Source organism: Canis lupus, chromosome 25 (assembly GCF_048164855.1).
Source record: "Canis lupus baileyi chromosome 25, mCanLup2.hap1, whole genome shotgun sequence".
Classification (NCBI taxonomy): Eukaryota; Metazoa; Chordata; class Mammalia; order Carnivora; family Canidae; genus Canis; species Canis lupus.
Genome location: NC_132862.1, coordinates 3,390,917 through 3,410,095, shown reverse-complemented (window position 1 = coordinate 3,410,095; position 19,179 = coordinate 3,390,917). Strand labels below are relative to the sequence as shown.

Here is a 19,179-nt window from a genome sequence, read left to right as displayed (position 1 = left end):
GGATCTGTGACCTTTAGGATTTTCCACCATTTAGATTTCACTGTGTCCCTTGGTGACATTTAACAATATGTTCTCTGTTCTCTATATTTCCAGTAAATTGGTAGTTGGCTCTAGAGGCTTATTCAGAATCATTTTCTTTTACCTTTTAAAAAATACTATTCCAGGGCAGCCCCGGTGGCTCAGTAGTTTAGCGCCGCCTTCAGCCCAGGGCATGATCCTGGAGACCCGGGGCCGAGTCCCATGTCGGGCTCCCTGCATGGAGCCTGCTTCTCCTTCTGCCTGTGTCTCTGCCTCTCTCTCTCTCTCTCTCTCTCATGAATAAATAAATAAAATATTAAAAAAAATAAAAAGTACTATTCCATAGGTACAAATAATCTGGTTCTCTCTTTTTTGGTGACAAGCCAAATTATGAAAGAACATAAGTACACCTTTCTATAATAAATGTGAGAGAAATTAGGTAGAAATTGTGGTGAGAGAAATATGGGTGATGTGGACTCACGGTTTTACTTGGTCTAAGACAGAATAATGTCTTCTTCTCTTGCAGGAGGCTGAGAAAATGTTAGAAATGGGGGGAGACAAGTTCCCCTTGGAGAGCAGGAAGTTACTAAGTAGTCCTGGAAAGAGCAACAGTTTCAGGTAAAACTCCATAAACACCAGGAAATTTATTGTTTTGGTTATTCTGTAAACATGTGGGTTTGTGGTGGACGTGGTGGCAAACATACCTGATGGCATAAAGAGCTGACGTTCAGCCTCCCAGCCCCAACCTGGGAAAACACCTTTCCTTTCTTGGTTTACTGAGCACCTGCTCTGTGCCAGATGCCACACCAGGTGTTGGGAATCACAAGAACAGAGGTAAGGGAGCCCATGTGCTAAGCACCTTCTCTGTGCTGGGAATGTGCTAGAAGCTTTATTAGATATTCTCATTTAATCTTTACAACAACTCTCTGATAAAAGTCATGTTATCCATGTTTGTACAATCAGGAAACAGGCTTGGAGGGGTTTAGGGAATTTGCCCAAGGTCACAACACTGCTAAATAGAAAGTTTAAGATTCAAACCCTGGCCTTTTATTCTTCAGGTCAGTACTCCCTTTCCTTTCCCTGCCATTTTCCAGAGATGGATAGGATGTGGCCTTTGTTTCCAGAGAGTCCTCAACCTGGGGGGTGTGAAATTCCCATGCTTGGGTGAGCCTTTGGTAAGGAGCAGAGGCAGCCCCTCCAGTGTGACTCAGGGCATCTGTGGTCCTAGGAGCCAAGGGGGCTACTGAACTGGGGTCTCCCAAATTCCTTACTTCTGCCAGTAATCAGAGCCCCCCCCTTCTTGAGCAGTTATTGCTCACCACAGGTCACAAGGCGCTGAATTGGTCCATTTGTGGCTTCGTTCCTGGCATTTTGTTTCCACTGTGGAAGAGGTACACATAAACTGGAAGAAGCCCAGAGGCCGAGAGGGGGCAGAAAAGGAAGAAAGGGGATTTGGATCATGTAGCTCCTAGATAATTTATTGCCGAATCATTGAACTGATTGTGGTTCATACTGACGGGGAATGAGGAAAATCTTGTCTTTGGTATTTAGAAATTTTTGATTTATTTGTCTTTGATAAATAAAAATAGATACTTAAGCAATGTGATGTTTTGCCTATATGTACACATTGTGAGATGATTACTACAATCAAACTAATAACATTTTCATTACCTCCTATAGTTACTATTCTTTGTGTGTGTGTGTGTGTGTGTGTATGTGTGGTGAGAACACTTGAGATCTACTTTCTTAGCAGACTTCATGTGTACAGTACATTACTGTTAACAGTGACCATGCTGCATATAGGTCCTCAGAACTTACTCCTAACTGCAGGTTTGTACCCTTTGATCAACAGCTCCCCTTTTCCCCTGCTCCCAGCCTCTGGGAACCACCATTCTACTGTCTGTTCCTATGAGTTTGACTTTTTGGGTATGACTGACCCCCAGGAAATGGAATCTCTGGACCTTAATAAACTTTCTACAACTTGTGAAGGAAGTAGCCATAGACTTTGAATTCTCTGGTAGCAAAAGAGGAGCAGTGCGCCCTCTCTGCTGGGTTACTGCCTCCCCTCCTGGCCTTTTAAAATGAGACTGTCTGGCTTGTAGAAAATTTCCCAGTACTCTGGGTGCTAGGAGACCAAGGACTCTGGATGCAAGGCCTTGATTCTCCATCTACTGACATTTGACCTTGGACGATCACTTAGCTCTGGGAGCTTTGGTTTCTGTACTTTCAAAAGAAGGATGTGAATAATCTCTGATTTGATAGTTAAGATAATATATTGTGAGAGTCCTTTGTAAACCAGGAATGGAAAACATTCGGCCATGTAAGTGAGAAAACTTAGCACCATGAAGAATGCTTAGCACCACGCTTGGCACACGGCGAGCTTGGCACACAGCAAGCACTCAGTAGGTGGTAGCTCCAGAGGCTGTCATCAGCCCCCCAGAGGGGCCCTTTGAAAGAGGGCAGGATTGTGGGGGCAGAGCTGCCTGCCTCTCAGAGCCCCAGCTGAGCCCTTAGCACCACCTCGTGGGCCACCTTGCCTCCCTACGTTCCAGTCATCCAGCTCCTGGTGCTGCCGAGAGCTGTTAGCTGAGCTCCCTCAGGCTTACTCTTTCCCATGCGGTGACGTGCTGATCATTCTAGACTGATATGTGTATTATATCTGTATGTCCTACATTTACTGTCCTAAGCATTGATTTCAGATGCGACCCCTCCGAGATTAATATATCTGATGAAATGCCTAAAACTACGGTATGGAAAGCTCTCAGTATGAATTCTGGAAATACAAAGGAGAAGAGGTAAAAAAAAAAAAAAAAAAAAAAAAACAACTATAATTGCTAATTTTTGTTTATTTCTGGCTTTTAAAGATAGCAGTCACATTGAAAGTAAAATATCTCTTAGTTGCAAGATTGAATTGTCTAAAAAATACCACTTCCAGGGCTGCCGCTAACCTCACGAGAATTGCTAGAAGCCTAAGAAAAGGACACATGTTTTCTGACTATTTGAACAGATGTGCTATTTGGAGCTGCCCCTTTACACAGCCCCAGAGTCAGGCTGGGATTATTTGGGGATGTAAATTTGCTTTATCTATTTGATCATCTTAATCCGGTTTCTAAAAGTTCCCATTTCCGAGGCACCAGGGTGGCTCAGTCGGTTAAAGCATTCGACTCTTGGTTTCAGCTCAGGTCATGATCTCAGGGTCATGAGGTCAAGTTCCACACTGGACGGAGAGCCTGCTCGGGGTTCTCTCTCTCGCTCTCTCTCTCTTCCTCTCCGTCTGCCCCTCCCCCAGCTCATGCACTTGCTCGCTTTCTCTAAAAAATATATGTCAATAAATAAACAAACAACAAAAAAAAACATTGAAAGTTCTTATTTCAAAATTTCCCTGGTTACTGTAACTGCACAAACTAGAAAGTAGCTAAAATGTGCAGGGGCTGAGTGTCAATAGTGTTGATAGAGACTAGTTAACTCATTCCATAATGACAATTACTGCCAACTAAAGATTCTAAATATAGTAACAGTTTACATATTTGGGAAACGAAATTCTGTATATCATTTGCCAATACCATAGATCCATTTTCATCAGGTTTCTGAAGAAAATGGAAGACTCGAGGCGTCTTTGCCTTCACTGAGGTAGGCTTTGCACCCAAATTACTTGATTGATTTAGTCCAAGCTATTTTAATTTAAGAAGTCAGATAACTAAAGGCAAAGTCTTAGGTCTATATTAAAGGCAACTTTTTTTTTTTTAAGAATTGTGTATTTTTTTTTAAATATTTCATTTATTTATTTGACAGGGAGAAGGAGCGTGTGCATGAGCAGGAGGGAGGGACGGAGGGAGCGGGAGACGCAGACTCCCCACTGAACAGGGAGCCCAGTGCAGGGCTCGATCCCAGGACCCCGGGATCACGACCTGAGCCAAAGGTAGATGCTCAACCACTGAGCCACCCAGACGCCCCTGAAGACAACTTTTCTAGTTAAGAAAAAAAGGCAGTAAGTAGGCTAGGAATTAGGGGACCTGGTCTAGCCATTCATCCTTGTATAAGTGGGCAGGCCATTGTTTCGGGGACTCAGTTTATTCAGCAGTAAAGTGGGGATAATAATACCGTCTCCCTCCTGAGAGTGATCTGAGGAGGGGCTGAAGTACTTTGAAAAGTCACAGCCACCAGTGGGTGGTAGTGGTAGGCTGTTTCTTCATCGAATGGGTTAAAATAAATCTGTGCTGAATGTGAGTGAAATATAGAATCTTGTTTCCTTCAGAGGAAAATCCAGGCAGCTGTCGAAATGTATAACGCACATGGTTATTTTTAGCCAAGAACTAGTCTACTTGTAAATGAACTTAAAATACAGCCAAATCCAAATTGTGGTGACATCTTCAAAGTATTGTGTTAAAAGCAGGAGTGAATCATGTGTTCCCTTTTTGTCTAATTGTAACACTTTTATTCAGTCTCTTCAACTAAAAGTCTTTGCTGGGAAGGAAGATTTGGGCCGTGAGGTGCCTCAGGGAAGTTCCGGTTACAGAGAAGATGGCGAGTCTCTCCGAGAAGAAGCAAGACCAAGCCTGGCCCTGTCCGCGGTCCCGTCCAAGCCATGCCGAAGCACTGCGTTCCCCGTGCTGTGCGTTGGAGGGCACGTGCCATCCCCATGGCAGCAGCCAGCCGCCAGGTGTGAGCGTGGAAGCGGAAGACCACCTCCTGTTGGTACTTCTCTTCTTCCTTTCTCTTTCTCTTCAGAACTGCCACCAGTGAAGACCCAGCTTCCCACCTTCCAGACATTCTCTCTGAACCTCTCTGCTGGCCCGCAGAGCCATATGGATCCATTCCATGAGTTCCCTCTCCTCAAGGATGGGGTCGGGGCGTGGGAGGAGAGCAGAGAGCAGAGGGAGGGCTCTCCAGTCCCGCAGAATCTGCTGGCCCCGAGGCAGACCTGGGCCTTGGTTTGATGCCTCCTCTGGGGGATGCTGGTCAGACCCAGAGGTCGTCAGGAGGGCCTGCCACTGGGAGGGTCGGCGGCCTGGGCGCGGCCAGAAGGTGCCTCCGCCCCGGGCGCGTCTGTGTCGCTCCCTAGCAGCAGCCATAACTCGGCAAGAACCTTGGATGATGAAAGGGCCACGAGGGACACTGGAGTTGTTTAGCTCAGACAGGAAAAAGCTCGGGGGAAAATCAGTAATGCTAAGTGAGGACCGGCAGCTTCTCTCGGTTTCACTGAGGATGGACCAAGAGGATGAGCTTCAGCTGCTGCAGAAGGAGTTGGTTTAGACGCCAGGAAGGGCTTCCCAGCCTGAGCGTTTGTCAGAGTGCCTGCTTTCTAGACTCCTGGGGAAGGTTTGATAAGAGTGGCTTGTGAGTAGGAAGGGAGATGAGCTGTTTTTATTGGCCATGTTGTGGAAACACCCATGTTTTGCTGCTGTCTCTTGAGGATACGTTCTGATTCGACTCCTGGAGAGACCAAGTGCGTATGATTACGTGATTATGTCTCCTTAGCTGCCTTAGTAGCGAACCATTATCAACTCAATGGACCAAAACCACCTTCAGCCATGTGGTTTCTTCACCATCACGTGTTTCTTTTGGTTGACAGACATTTTAGCTCTCAGATGTAAAAAGCCACACTGGGAAATGAACCTTAAGTGGTAAAATTGATTTTGGTATTTAGTTGAGAACCAGATTTCTAGTTTTTTTCTCCTCTTCGCTGTTGTGTTGAGTACGAAGCGTTCGGGCCCCAGTGTGTATAGGCCTTCTCTGCTTCTGTGCACAGTAAGTGTGCCGGGACCCACGGAATTCAAGCACATCAGTTCTCCATCCATAAAATCTTGGTGCGGTGGGACGTTCCTACGGGTTGCTCTCCTTTCGTAGGTGAAGAGTTGGTGATGAAACTGTTGAATTTTGCATTCCTCTCACTCTTCAAATATGTCAGTGTATTCTAGTCTTAGCCTGAGGACCTTTGAAATGGAAGGAATCCTGCATTTCTTTGACATTTCCCCATCTCCTAGAACCACGCCTCGTCTAACGCACAGATGATTTTCAGAACACTTAACCCAACTGGTACAGGACGGACGCCAACCACTCAGAACGGATGCCGGCTGTAAACAGGCAGTACGCGGGGCTGTACCGGTGCCTGCTGGCCGAACGCCATGCTGCTTTCAAACGCTGAAACGATAACCCTTTGAATCATGGGTATTGTTCCTGGATTGTCTGATTTCTGCTCACAAGGCTGTTTTAGGGACAGCCTCGGCTTCCCTTTATATGGTGCAGACAGGACCAGGCATGCATCTTTGAACTCTATGGGCATTAAAATCTTTGCGAGCCAAAGCTTCACATTTTATCATGTTAGCAGAAATGTGATGATTGTACCCGTTTACCTACCTAATGTAGAAAAATCGGAAGACAACCTGTCGGTGGGAAAAGCTTTCCTGCTGGCCTTCCCAGTCTGTCTCTGGCCGCTTCCTTGAGCTTGCCTCCTCCTCCGTCTTCCTTGTTCTCCGAGGACTCGCCCACATTCCTCCCCCCTCCTGCCCCTCCCATCTCTTCCTGCTACCTCTGTGTGGGAAGGTTGGTGACCGCTTCTCCTGTCCCCTCAGCCTCAACACAGCCGGAAGGAGTGTGGCAGGACAAAGCCTACCATACAACAAGTTAGGTGACACTATCACTCAGAAAAATCTCTCTCCTAAATACCCATGTCCCATGATGCCTTGTATAGCTAGGCCTCTTGAGAGCCGGAGACCTGTTAACTGCGTGCAGTGCGGTCACAGGACCTTGGGTCTACTTCCAGGTCCTTCCTGAGCCCGACGCTCCTAGGTTCCTACACCTTAGGAATACTAGTTACTTTGGAAGCCTGTGCCAATCCTTGTAGGCCATTACATCTTTCTCAAACAATAGCCAGCCTCATCTCTGCTGCGTCTCAGTGGTAGAAACCATTCCCCGCTCTAATAGTCTCTCTTTCCCCAACTCCCACCAAACGCTCGGCCCCAATCCTACCCGAGTGCTTCCTCACTCACGTCTGTGGCTGGTAGTCCTGGTGGCAGAGTCAAGCTGGGCAGTGTTCAGGGTAGTAAACTGGAAGTGGAGGTGAATATGTGTGTGTGTGTGTGTGTGTGTGTGTGTGTGTGTGCATGTACGTTCATCAACAAATGCAAGTGCGTCCACAAGATGTCCTTGCTGCTATTAGGTAGCAGCTGCGTACCTAAGCTGGGGGGACATTAAAAAAATATGATCTTTCTCCTATCTAGGGCCTCTCAGAGTTCTCTGAGAGAATAGCCTGATGACAAATACAGGCAGATTAGTCTTTAGGAAAAGGTGTTTAAACTCAACATCAAGGAGGAACTGACTTAGAGGTAGAAAGCAAGGCAGGTAGTTAGGTAATTTCTGTGCCAGGTTTGCTTGGCCCAGAGAAGCAGTCTGCCCTTCAGTGCAAGGCGAGTTCAGGAATAGTTGGAGAGTTGGCCAATGCCCTGATGTGTCGAGGTGGGAAGGGAGGGAGGCCGGGGGTTTAAGAAAGTGGTGGTAGGTGAAATCTTGGTTCTAGTGGTAAGAACGGGTGTTGCTGGGTGGTTGGGTTACTTCCTAGCTCGTGACATTGAGGGAAAGGGTTGGTCTAGAGAGAAGGGGAAGACGCAACCATGTGCGGTGAACTTGCCAGATCTCTTTGGTTGCAGAGAACACAGGCTCCCTCCTTGTGTCCACATATGATTTCCAGCTTCTGACGAGGGAGGGGATTATCGGGAGATAACAGCACCTGTCCCCACCTCCTTAGTCATAAGGGGAGAGAGGGGCCGTGAACCGTGTATTCCAGAAGATGGTGTGAATAGTGGCTCTTTCTCTTTGTCTGGGCTGTGACTGGCTTTTAAACTAACCGTAAATATTTGATAAAAATCTGACAAACGCTAAGCCTCAGGCTGGGTTGACATCTCAGGCTATGACAACTGTGACCTTGAAGAGGTCTCTGATTTTAGGAATCTGTGCTTTCTGCTCATCCAGAAAAGACAGTTCCCAGTTTTACTGGGACTCTCCAGACTTCCCTCTTAGTAGAGGAATCAGCAGTTCTCCCTGCATCTTCTCTATCGACTTCACTGTCCATGTTCTGAGTCTACGTTTTCCCAAAGCATAGGAGGTGCCACCCCAGGGCCCCCGGCTTTCCTTCTCATTGGCGTCGGAAGTCCCATCCGCTATATTCTCTCTGCTACTATCTCAACTTCTCTAAATTTTTCCTTGCAAGAGTGTTGGCGCCTCCTCCTAGGACTTTGAAGCAGTCTTTCTAGTTCGTCGCTGCATTTTCCTCGGACTTCTCAGGTTTCTAAGCCGCATCCTGGCAGGACATTCAGGAACCTTGCACTGAATGTTCTCAGGCTTCCTGACTTTCTTTTGGTTGCAGCTGTCAGGCCTCCGTCACGTAGAAATTCTTCCCGTGGGGACTGACTGGCCACACGAGACATCTTCCAGGTTCTGGCTCTTTTCCTGACTCAGCCTCCTCAGGCAGCACTTCTTCCCCTCTCTGCCCAGTCTCTCAAGTTCTTGGAGGCCTGAGGCTCCCACTCAGAGGTCCCCACAATCCCCCCAGGTGGGGGTGGTGAGAGAGGTGAGGAGGTTGGACAGGTCTGGGGCTTCTCTGAAAGGGGACTTACTGGTTATTTTCCTTACTTGGTGTAAGAGACCAAAGACTCAAGCCCTCGAGCTCATCCACATTTCACTGTAAACAGAAAGAGACGCCCCACAAGCAAATCAAAGTGGTTTTTCTTCCAAATCTATTCTTTTCGATTCATGGCGCCCGTGTTCTCTTACGTGAATGACAGAGAACGGGCAGTTGGCTCAGTTACCATTTCTCCACCAGAACCAAAAGAGCGTGAAGGCGCTGTCTCGCTGCGTGAAGCACGAAAGGAGGAAAGAGCATTACGTGGATCTCTTCAGTAGGAAAATTCAGGAAGTGGAATGATTCATCCACAGGCATCATTCCTTTAGGAGGTTCTGTGCTCAAAGGGAATGGAACGGTTTCTGATCCTTCCGAAAAGAAAACGAGTAGCATTTTTCTCAAACCTACCCCACTTTCAGCATTGGAGAAAACAGAACTTCTTCTTCTAGCTGCTGGCATTAATATTTCCTGAGAGAGAGAGAGAAAACCCACCCACGGCGCTTTTCCAAGCCCCGCAGACGGCAGCAGAGCTTGGGCTTCTCTTAGCGGGTTTGCGATCGCCTCCGACAGGCAGGTTTTCACACAGGCAATAATGCTGCAAAAGAGGCCACAGTCCCGTCCCCCGCTCCTCTCCCCCGTCTCCACTCCCCCGAGATGATCAGCCTCCCTCGTGTGCACCTGTGTCTGTCCGTGCGGCGGGGTAGACGCGGCCGCCCTGAGCTAAGGGCGTCAGGTGGAGAGCAGAGCGCCCTTCCCGCGGGAGGGGACAGCTTGAGGTGCTGGTACATTTCTCTTGTTTTCTATGTTCTTCTTTCTAGTAGGTCTCATGTAGAGATAGAGATATTTTTGTTTTAGAGATTCCAAAATATATATTTTTAGTGTAAGAAATGTACCCTCTCCACACTCCATGGTGTAAATAGAACCGAGAACAAATGTGTTGTTGTGATAATCCCATAGCAATCTGTGGTAGGAATAGGACCCTCTCCCTTGCCACCAAGTCTCTCGGTGTGTGTCTGTGAACTAGGGGAGGCGATTGTGACACCTCGCCTGCCCAGACCTTCCTGTGCTCAATGGGTGACAAATAAAGTCTGTGTAAACTGTTCACACCTGTGGTGGTTTTTGAGCCTGAACCAGGGGGCCGAGCCAACGCGGGCCAGTTTCAGAGCGTGAAAGAAGAGTGAAGACGAGTCGTGGAGATGGTTGAGAGAAAGGGTGGGGAGTCTGCTGGGCGCGCCGTCAGAGGGGCATGTGTACCCCCTGCTGCAGACCCGGCATGGCCCTTGGCAAAGAAAGGGACTGCCTAGACTTATGTTTGGGTGGGGGGACAGGGAAGCGGGAAAAGACAGCCCAGTTTGGAGATAAAACCAGGCCCATGAGAGCAATTGCTAACATTTAAGGACTCTCCACTAGCTAGAAATTCAGATTTTAGGAGCACCTCGCTGGCTCAGTTGGAAGAGCATGTGACTGTTTTTTTTTTTTTTTAAGATTTTATTTATTTATTGAAACACAGAAGAGAGAGAGAGAAGCAGAGACACAGGCAGAGGGAGAAGCAGGCTCCATGCAGGGAGCCCGACGTGGGACTCGATCCTGAGTCTCCAGGATCACACCCCGGGCTGCAGGCGGCGCTAAACCGCTGCCATCGGGGCTGCCCAGCATGTGACTGTTGATCCCAGGGTTGTGAGTTCGAGCCCCACGTTGGGTATGAAGATCACTTAAAAATACATGAACTTAAAAAAGTCACTCCTCCCCTTAAAAGAAAAAATATCCAGATGTTAAAAATTGCTTTCACTCTGGAGCATTTGGGGCTTGAGGGGCAGGGGGTGTCCTATTTATCTTCATCTCAAATCCATCTGTTGGAAGGTTGGAGAAGAGGGGAAGAGGGAAGCAATGGAGTACGAGCAGAGAGACCAGTGAGGGGGTGAAAGGCAAGCGCGTGGGGAGGCAGTGAGCAAGCCTCACCGGGTTCCTAGAAAGGGAGGCGCCACCTGAAAGCCCCCGGAACGCGCAGCGCAGTGTGAGTATCTTATTAAGGAGAACCAGGCCACGCTGGGCTGTAGACCCAGAACTCCCCAGCTCTGAAGCCTCTTGCTATCTTTTGGCTATTTTTTAACTATCCTGACAATGTACACAACATGCCCTCCGCGTCAGAGAAACCTGCTTGGATGGCACGGAGTCTCGGGTAGTGGACGGGAAGGCCGCCCGTGCGGGGCACTGGCCAGTTCTGATGTGGGGGAGCACTGAGCACGCTCACGTCCAGAGGACGGGCCTCAGGGTTGTGCAGGAGCCCATAAAGTAGCACATGGAAAGTACTAGACTGGCACCCGGCTCGCACCAAGCACACAGTCAACAACCAGTCTGGAGGGGGGGGTGCTGGGGCGGTCAGCTTGGCAGCCGTCACATCAGGGCTTGACCAGAGTCTCCGCGGCCCCTGGGTTTGCCCCTCGCAGTCGTCCCCAGATGGCTCCAGAAGCCCCAGGCGTCCGTCAAGCGCAGGAAGAGAGAGGGCATTTCTCCAGCTTCTCTCTCCCTACTTATTTTTTTAAGATTTTATTTATTCATGAGACACAGAGAGTGGGGGGGGGGCAGGCTCCATGTGGGGCCCAATGTGGGACTCAACCCCGGACCCCGGAGTCACGGCCCCAGGTGCCCCCGTCACTCTGTCTTCTCAAGGGGAAAATGATTCCTAGGGCTCCGCGGGCCCCACCGGGTGGGCGGTCAGGACGGAGCCGCCACCCCGGGCTGAACCGGGAGCCAGGTGCCTCGATGTCCCGCTGCACCCGGGCTCCTACAGGATCAAGGCAGGCGGGGCAGGAGGTGACGAGGTGGCCCGGGGTGCACCGCAGAGCGGACCGGGCAGCAGCGGGACCAGGGGTCTCCGGGCACCAGGAGCGCGACAGCGGGGACCGCAGCGTCCCGCAGGCCACTGGGCCTCCCGCCTTGATGCGGTTCGTTCGGGGAGACTGAACCCCCCGGTGCCTGGTCCCCACTCTGTGCCCATTACGTCGAGGGCCTGGGGACAAGCGGGGACACTGATGCTTGTAAAATTCTCCGGGCGTCCTTCCGGGCAGGGCGCACACGGCTCCCCGGGGCTTCCGTGGCCGCGGCCTGTGCCACTCCCGCCGCCTCCTGCGCAGCCCCTCCCTGTGCCTGGCCTGTCACCGCCTGAACCACCTCCACGTCCTTTCACCCTCACTGTCTCGCCACTTCCAGGGGGAGCCCTAAGATGGAGAACGCCTGACTGGTCCCTTGGGCCCCGGCGTGGTCCTCGGCCGGGGCCTCTGGGTCTGGAGCCACCCCTGGGCCAACTGGGCGAGAGGGACACGCAAGCAGGGAAAAGCATGGCCATCAAGGGCTGCTCCTTCAGCAGAGCTGCGGGGTGTGGGGCCCTCCTGGAGGGGGCCGGGGCCAGGGAGACGCAGTAAGTGACGTGTCCGCACGTCCTAGTGATGACCTGGCCACAAATGCCCCTTGTAGTACCTCCTCCTGCTTGTGTTTAATTACGGGGACACCCGGACACACATTTGCAAGAAAACTGTGCAAGTTAGTGCGCTGCTCCCTGTCCAGCCGTGGCCCACAGCCTCGCGGGGCCGGGGCGCCCTGACGGAGGGGAGCGCAGAGCTGCCGGCAGGAGGCCCAGGGCGCGGGCGGGGGGGTAATGGGGGGGTGACCAGGCTCAGCCACCAGCAGCGCGATAACAGGTAAACCAGGGACACGCCGGCCTCGGTCCAAGTCCTGGCTCTGCCTTGACGCCTGTGTGACCTTGGGCAACTGGCTTCGTCTGTGCCTCAGTTTCTCCACTGAATGGAGGCCCCAGTGCCACCTGCCTCACAGGGCCAGCGGGGAGCACTGGATCACCAGGCATGGCGGGACAGGCGCTCCCCGTGTCGCTCCTCGGGTCCTGGGCTCGGCGGCGAGGCGAGGGGCGAAGGCGAGGGGCGAAGGCGAGGGGCGAAGGTGTTAGCTCCCCTTGGGCTTCCCGGCCCCAGCCGTGTTGCCCGGCCCAGCTTGCACCGGAGCCTTTCATCCGGGTGCCGGGCGGCGGCCCCCCAGGGGTACTCCCCGGGTCCCCAGGACAGAGGCGCGGTGACCAGGGTGGCCCAAGCCCGCTGTGGGCGCGTCCCTGTTATGCCGGGGCCCCCACTGCCGCTCCCCACTCCCAGAAATTACGGACTGAACGACAATGGCCCGAGTTCCTTACTACACAGCGGACCAAGAGGGCCCAGGCCTTGACCATCCAGGCCAACAGGGAGTTTCCTAGTGACGTCGGCCTCCGTGAGCCCAGCGCCGCCTTTGGGCCCGAGGCCTCCGCGTCGCCCTGGCCCGGCTGCTCGGGGGACGCACCGCTTCCGTGCACAGAAGAGTCCGACGACGCTGCAAATAGAAGCCGGAGAAATAGGGGCCCGGAGAACGGGAACAGTTACGTCGCTTGTAAATGGCAGAAGCTGAGCTCAGCGTTCGGGGGACACGTGGCCTGAATGTGGCCGGGCAGGCGACATGTGGGTTGTGTCTTGAATGAATGACCAAGGGCAGTTGTAACCAGTCCTGGGCGGTCCCGGGAAAGTTCTCCCAACAAGAAGCGCGTCAGGGTGCATCGTGAGGAGCGAAGAGGGGTCCCCTGCGCCGGGAACCCGGCAGGTGGCTCGGCTGCGATCCCCTGTATCGCCGTCGCACGGGGAGGGCTGTGGCCTCTGACCCGAAGCAGGCCCTCGAGAGGAGCATCAGGAGAACAGGGGGGAGCCTGGGGGCCCTGACCGCTGGCTCGTCCCATCCCGGTCCCGGGAAGCGCGTGTGGGACCCAGAGGCCCGGCGGCCCGCGAGGGGACCCCTATGCAGCAGGCACAGTGGTGCGGCCCGTGGGCTCCGTGGGGCAGGGGCACCCGGCACAGCCCCTGGTCGGGGAGGCCGCCGAGGCCGGGTCGGGGCGGAGGGGGAGAGGCGCGGGTGGAATGTTCTGCGGGTGCTGGGTCGGGCTGGCTTGCTTGCAGCTCCAGGACCGCGCGGGAAGCAGCTGCACGCCCAGGCGGAGACGCAGAAAAGGGGACTTGAGGTGACAGGTAAGCAGCCAGGGTTCCCCGGGCCCCGAGCCACCCTGGGGGGACAGGTGGCCGGGGCTCCGCAGGACCTTACCCCGGGGCAGAGGGAGGCTCTGCAGGAAGCTCATCGGCCTCGGCCTGGGAGGGGTGGCGCGAGCTGGCAGGCTCCGGGGAGGCCCAGGGCCGCGGCCACCAAGGGGCAGGGCGGCGACGGAGACGCTGTGGGGCCGGGGCGGCGTGGGGCGCCAGCCTCTCCAGCCTCAGCCCAGACCAGAGCTGGCGCCGCCGGGACAAGGAGGACTCGCCGGCCGGCCTCGGTCCTAAGGCCACAGAGGGGTCCAGGCTGGAGGCGGCGCTGCCGGGGCCCCGGGGGTGCGGGGTGGACACCGGGGCCGCGAGGGGCAGACGGGGATGAGGCGCGGTGGAGGCGGGGTGCAGGGGTGGGCGGGCAGCAGGGGTGTGGGCCGCAGGCCAGCGGCGAGGTCGTCTGCAGCTGGGGCCGAGCAGGAGGTTGGGGCCTCGGCCCTTTGGGTCCCCACTGCTCCAGGGCAGGGTCTTTGGGTCACGTGTGTCCTAGGGTACACGGACCTACGTTAAAAAGATAGGGTTCCAGAATGACATAGAGAGCGCTTTCCTGGCTGTCCCCTGCCCCCCCCCCCCACCTGCTGTGATAGGACCTCCAGGCTTGCTCGCTCGCTCTTTTTTTTTTATTAAAGCTTTTATTTATTTATTCATGAGAGGCACAGAGACACAGGCAGAGGGAGAAGCAGGCTCCCTGCGGGGAGCCTGATGCGGGACTCGATCCCAGGACCCCTGGGTCATGACCTGAGCCAAAGGCAGAGGCGTAACCGCTGAGCAACCCCCCCAACCAGGCGTCCCCTTCCAGGCTCTCTTAAAAGACCTCAGAGCTGACTCGCGTTGCTCCTGAACATGGTGACCTCAGTGACAACCTCTCCGTGCCAGGCCCCAGTTCCAGCTCTCTGAGCCATGCCCGCTGCTGAGCAAGACCCTGCCACCACCGCTGCCTCCATCACCCACCGCGGACATGCTGTGCCAATCCATGCTGCCCGGGCCCGACACCCCACGCACCAGGGCGCTCTGGGCAGCAACGCTGAGCCATCCGTCCTGACCGGGGTAAGGAGCCCCCTCTCCCAGTCAGGGAGGCTCCCAAAGCCTCTGAGTTGCCCTGGCTCCTCCGGTGTGCCAAAGGGAGAGTGTTCACTGCTGGGAGGCCCACGTCCCACAGAGAAGGGGCTGGAACAGGTTAACCTCTACTACTAATTCCCTGCCCTGGTCCGCCCAGTGGTGTCCCATCCATGTCAGGGTCACGCGGGCAGCAGAGGCCGTGGGTGGGGGCGCTCCTGGTGGGAGGTCGGGATAGAGCCGGCTCGTTGCTCACGAAGCGTCCCTGATACGAGAAGCTGCCACACCCGGAGTGCTTAGCAGTCGTCGAACACTGGGCCAAGTCCTCTAAGTGTACAATTCATTTAACTCTACAGCAGCTCTTTGGGGTGAGCATGGTTATTCCTTTTTTACGGGTCTGGAAACTGACGTTAAGAAGGTTAAGTGATCTGCCCGACGACGTGCAGCCAGGAGATGTCAGAGTTAGGATTCAGACGTAGGTCTTTCTGGGTCCAAAGCGCATTCACGCCCCAAACCACATCATCGTTCATTGTTCTGACCACACTGGTTCAGCTTGTCCGGTCGCCGAGGCCCGATGAACGTTTGTTTGAGGGCTGACTCATCTGGTTTGGCCGCAGCGACGCGCTCGCTGATTCAACAAGTGATGCTGGTGCCAAGCACCGCTCCAGGGCTGAGGACGCGGCGGCGGATAAACGCACGGTGCTTCCAGCGCAGAAGGGGGTGACCTAGGTGAGCACGTGCCCCTGAGGGGGCGGCCGACCTCCCCAACAGGATGCGCCGCTTGGAAAGCTCCTGGAAGGGGCCTCGGTCTCGGGGTTGCCGCAAGGCCCTGGGAGAGGAGACGTCAGGAGGTACGGTTCGGGGCCTGACTGCCCTCGGCCTCCGTGTTCCTCCTCCGTGCAGTCCCGGGGTCGTGTTTCGTGGGACTCGTGGCTGTCTTCCGCGGTCGATGTCCCCTGAGTCTGCGCAGGGCGAGCAACCGCAGGCTGTAGGTGTGGTGAGGCCGCAGCCCGCAAGACTGGACGGCTCTGAGGCCGGGGACCCAGGCGGCTAAGGGGGCTCCCACGGGGGGGCCTGGGATCCGATGGGTGAAAGCTGGAGCTAGTGGCACCGGGGCAGGGGAGTCCCCTGGGGACCTCGACCCTCAGGGGCCCCCCTGGGGCAGACTGCTGCCCACGTTTATGGGGCCTCCTAGGTCTGCCACACTGACCTTGACGAGAGTCCAAAGCAGGGGGTTTGTGGCCTCCGATCTCCTGCCTGGAGAAGGCAACACGGATCCATTCATATCATCACTGGGTCACAGACTCAGCTTTATTCAGCCTTCAATGAGTTACTGGAAAAATCTAAGCAGAAGGTGGATGCGTTATGTCGCGGGAGGGATGGCCACAGCCCCAGACACCCCTGCGACCTTGCAGACCAATCCCTGCGGCTGGAGTGTTCGTCCCACTGCCACAACCAGGACGGGGTGGGGGGGAGCGGGGCGGGGGATTGCCCACCCACCGAGGAAGGAGACACCGGAGACACCTGCCCCGGCCTCTGCACCAGCTTCTCCCCAGGGTGACAGAAGCTAATCACCTGCACGGGCTCGTCCTTCCCACCCACGTCTCCCCTCACGAAGGGCAAACAGGCCCAGGAGGCTCCGCGGGGCTTCATCCTCTTCAAGCCCCAACTCCGGGCCTCGCCCGCTTCCTGGCCCTCGCCGTGGGTGCCCAGCCCCGTGGGTGCCCAGCCCCATGGGCGCCCAGCAGGGCCCGGCCGGCCGCGGCCCCCTCCCATCCGCCGAGCCCTCAGCCCCACCCGGGGATCAGGAGCCGGTGAGCTAAGGGATGCCGCGGGGCAGGGGCCATAGTCTCCAACCCCTTGGCGGCCGGGTAGTGGGGTCATCCTTCCTAGGGTAGTGGGGTCATCCTTCCTAGGGTAGTGGGGTCATCCTTCCTAGGGTAGTGGGGTCATCCTTCCTAGGCTAGTGGGGTCATCCTTCCTAGGGTAGTGGGGTCATCCTTCCTAGGGTAGTGGGGTCATCCTTCCTAGGGTAGTGGGGTCATCCTTCCTAGGGTAGTGGGGTCATCCTTCCTAGGGTAGTGGGGTCATCCTTCCTAGGGTAGTGGGGTCATCCTTCCTAGGCTAGTGGGGTCATCCTTCCTAGGGTAGTGGGGTCATCCTTCCTAGGGTAGTGGGGTCATCCTTCCTAGGGTAGTGGGGTCATCCTTCCTAGGGTAGTGGGGTCATCCTTCCTAGGCTAGTGGGGTCATCCTTCCTAGGCTAGTGGGGTCATCCTTCCTAGGGTAGTGGGGTCATCCTTCCTAGGGTAGTGGGGTCATCCTTCCTAGGGTAGTGGGGTCATCCTTCCTAGGGTAGTGGGATCATCCTTCCTATTTCGTAGGAAGTGCCGCTCCGAGCTGCTTAGTCACTGGCCGAGATCACGGAGCCGCTGGGGGCCCCATTTGACTCCGAAGCACTTTCCTCTTTGGACTTTGTTCATTTACCTCCCAGAACCTCTGGGGGAGGCTCCTGGAGCCTTTTACGCTGATGTTTGTTATCCAGATACGACATTATTTCCTCACGCTAAACATGCTTTTTCCTACTCCTTATTCTGCTCCCTGCCTGCACCCTAGGGAGGCTGTGCGTGTTCACAGGAAGACGTTCCTCCCCCGGCGCCCCAGCCCCCGGGGCCCCCCAGATTCCCCTCTACTCAGCCAGAAGAGCGACTCCAGAAAGTTCCCTGCCAGCGCCTTAGACTGCGAAACGCGGGTGTCTCTGAGCTGGAAGGAGAGGGAGCCCGCAGGATCGGGAGCCCGTCCCTCCGTTCTCCTTTGCTGGGTCGGAAGAGCCCGAGCGCCCGGGGAGCAGCTGCTGCCGCCCGCTCGTCCCGCTGCGGGGGCTGCCGGGCCAGGCGTCCCTCTCCACAGCAGCCCTCTTAGCAGACGGCATCTCACTTGATCTCGAAACCGCCTGTGAGCGATTATCCTTATTTCCTTTTAGAGATGAGAACACTCGGGCCCCCGGGCCTGTCTGCGCTGTCCTGGCTGTCCTCGCGGCCTCCTGCCTGGGTTCATACACGTCTCACTCCTTCTCCGAGCGGACCTTCACCTGCGGTTTGTTTCACGGGTCGGATCCTGCACATTTACCATAAACGGAAATCACAGAACTGTGGAGCCACTGCCGTGGATGGCCAGTGGACGCGGCGCGGCTGTCCTCGGCTCAAGGCCTCTGTGGGGCGTAATCAGGGAGTCAGTCAAGGTTCCTGTCTCATCTGAGGCTCAGCTCCTCCTCCAAGATCACTGGGTGTTGGGAGAATTGAGGCCCTTGCAGCTGTGGACTGTGGCCCTCAGCTCCTGGAGGCCGCTCGTCTCCGCAGGCACTTTACAGCAGGGGCCAGCACGAGAGCGCCTGGCTCGCCTGATTAAGCCAGGCCCACCCAGGATAACCTCCCTTCTGATGACCTGAGACCAACTGATCAGCCAACTTGAGTTACATCTGAGCAATCCCGAACCTTGGCTGTCTGATGGCACCTAACCACAGAGGGGCATCCCCTCACCTTTGCTGTAGCCTGGCGGCCAGAAGCAAGTGCTTCTAATCTCCCGGCTTCCACCCACACTCAAGGAAGGCGATTATACAAGGGTGTGGATGCCAGGAGCTGGAATCACCAGGGGCCATCTGATGACTCTGCTCACTGCAACCAAGTATAAGAGTCTGCAAAGATAAAAAAAAAAAAAAAAAAAAAAAAAAAAGAGTCTGCAAAGATGGGGCATCTAGGGGGCTCAGCGGTTGAGCGTCTGTCTTCAGCTCAGGTCGTGACCCCAGGGTCCCGGGATCGAGTCCTGCATCGGACTCCCCACAGGGAGTCTGCTTCTCCCTCTGCCTGTGTCTCTGCCTCTCTCTCTGGGTCTCTCATGAATGAATCTTAAAAAAAAAAAAGTTTGAAAAGACAAATAATATGAAAGAGAACAAAAAGACAAAACTCAATAAATCTATACTTCTGCCATTGAAGGGAACCATTGGTAACATTTTGTTATATTTCCTTCCAGTCTTTTTCGAGCCTATTTCTTTTTATGCTACTAAAATCACGCTGTATGTATAATTTAAATGTGGTGGTGGTTTTTTTTTCTTCTTTACCACTATCAGGTCATGAGAAGGTCATTGCAAACATCATTAATGACTGGATAAGCGCCTACCAGGGTTATATTATGATTTATGTAACCAATTCCCTACCACTGGACAAGTGTGTTGGTAATGTTTTGCCTAATATGATCAACACTGAGACAAACCTCTCGGAGCATAATTTCCTTCCGTATGTCACATTATTTCTTTAGAATAGATTTGACAAAGGAAATTATTAGCCTAAAGGGTATAGCAATTTGTAAGACG

The 19,179-nt window shown here is 54.2% G+C and overlaps 1 protein-coding gene across 6 annotated transcripts in view; it reads left to right on the top strand.

Annotated features, from left to right (window-relative positions):
- The window catches only part of SLC4A8 (solute carrier family 4 member 8), a 74,844-nt gene extending 65,107 nt beyond the window's left edge, over positions 1-9,737 (top strand). For 2 of the 6 annotated variants that reach the window (XM_072797861.1, XM_072797866.1), the window contains exons 23-26: positions 545-636; positions 1,804-1,848; positions 2,718-2,813; positions 4,461-9,737. In XM_072797861.1, the coding sequence (XP_072653962.1) occupies positions 545-636; positions 1,804-1,848; positions 2,718-2,813; positions 4,461-4,473 (246 nt within the window). In that variant the 3' untranslated portion in view covers positions 4,474-9,737. Of the gene's footprint in view, positions 1-544; positions 637-1,326; positions 1,620-1,698; positions 1,769-1,803; positions 1,849-2,705; positions 2,814-4,460 lie in introns of those variants that run through there. The other 4 variants (XM_072797862.1, XM_072797863.1, XM_072797864.1 and 1 more) reach the window with 4 other exon arrangements.
- Positions 9,738-19,179: the final 9,442 nt, after the last annotated feature.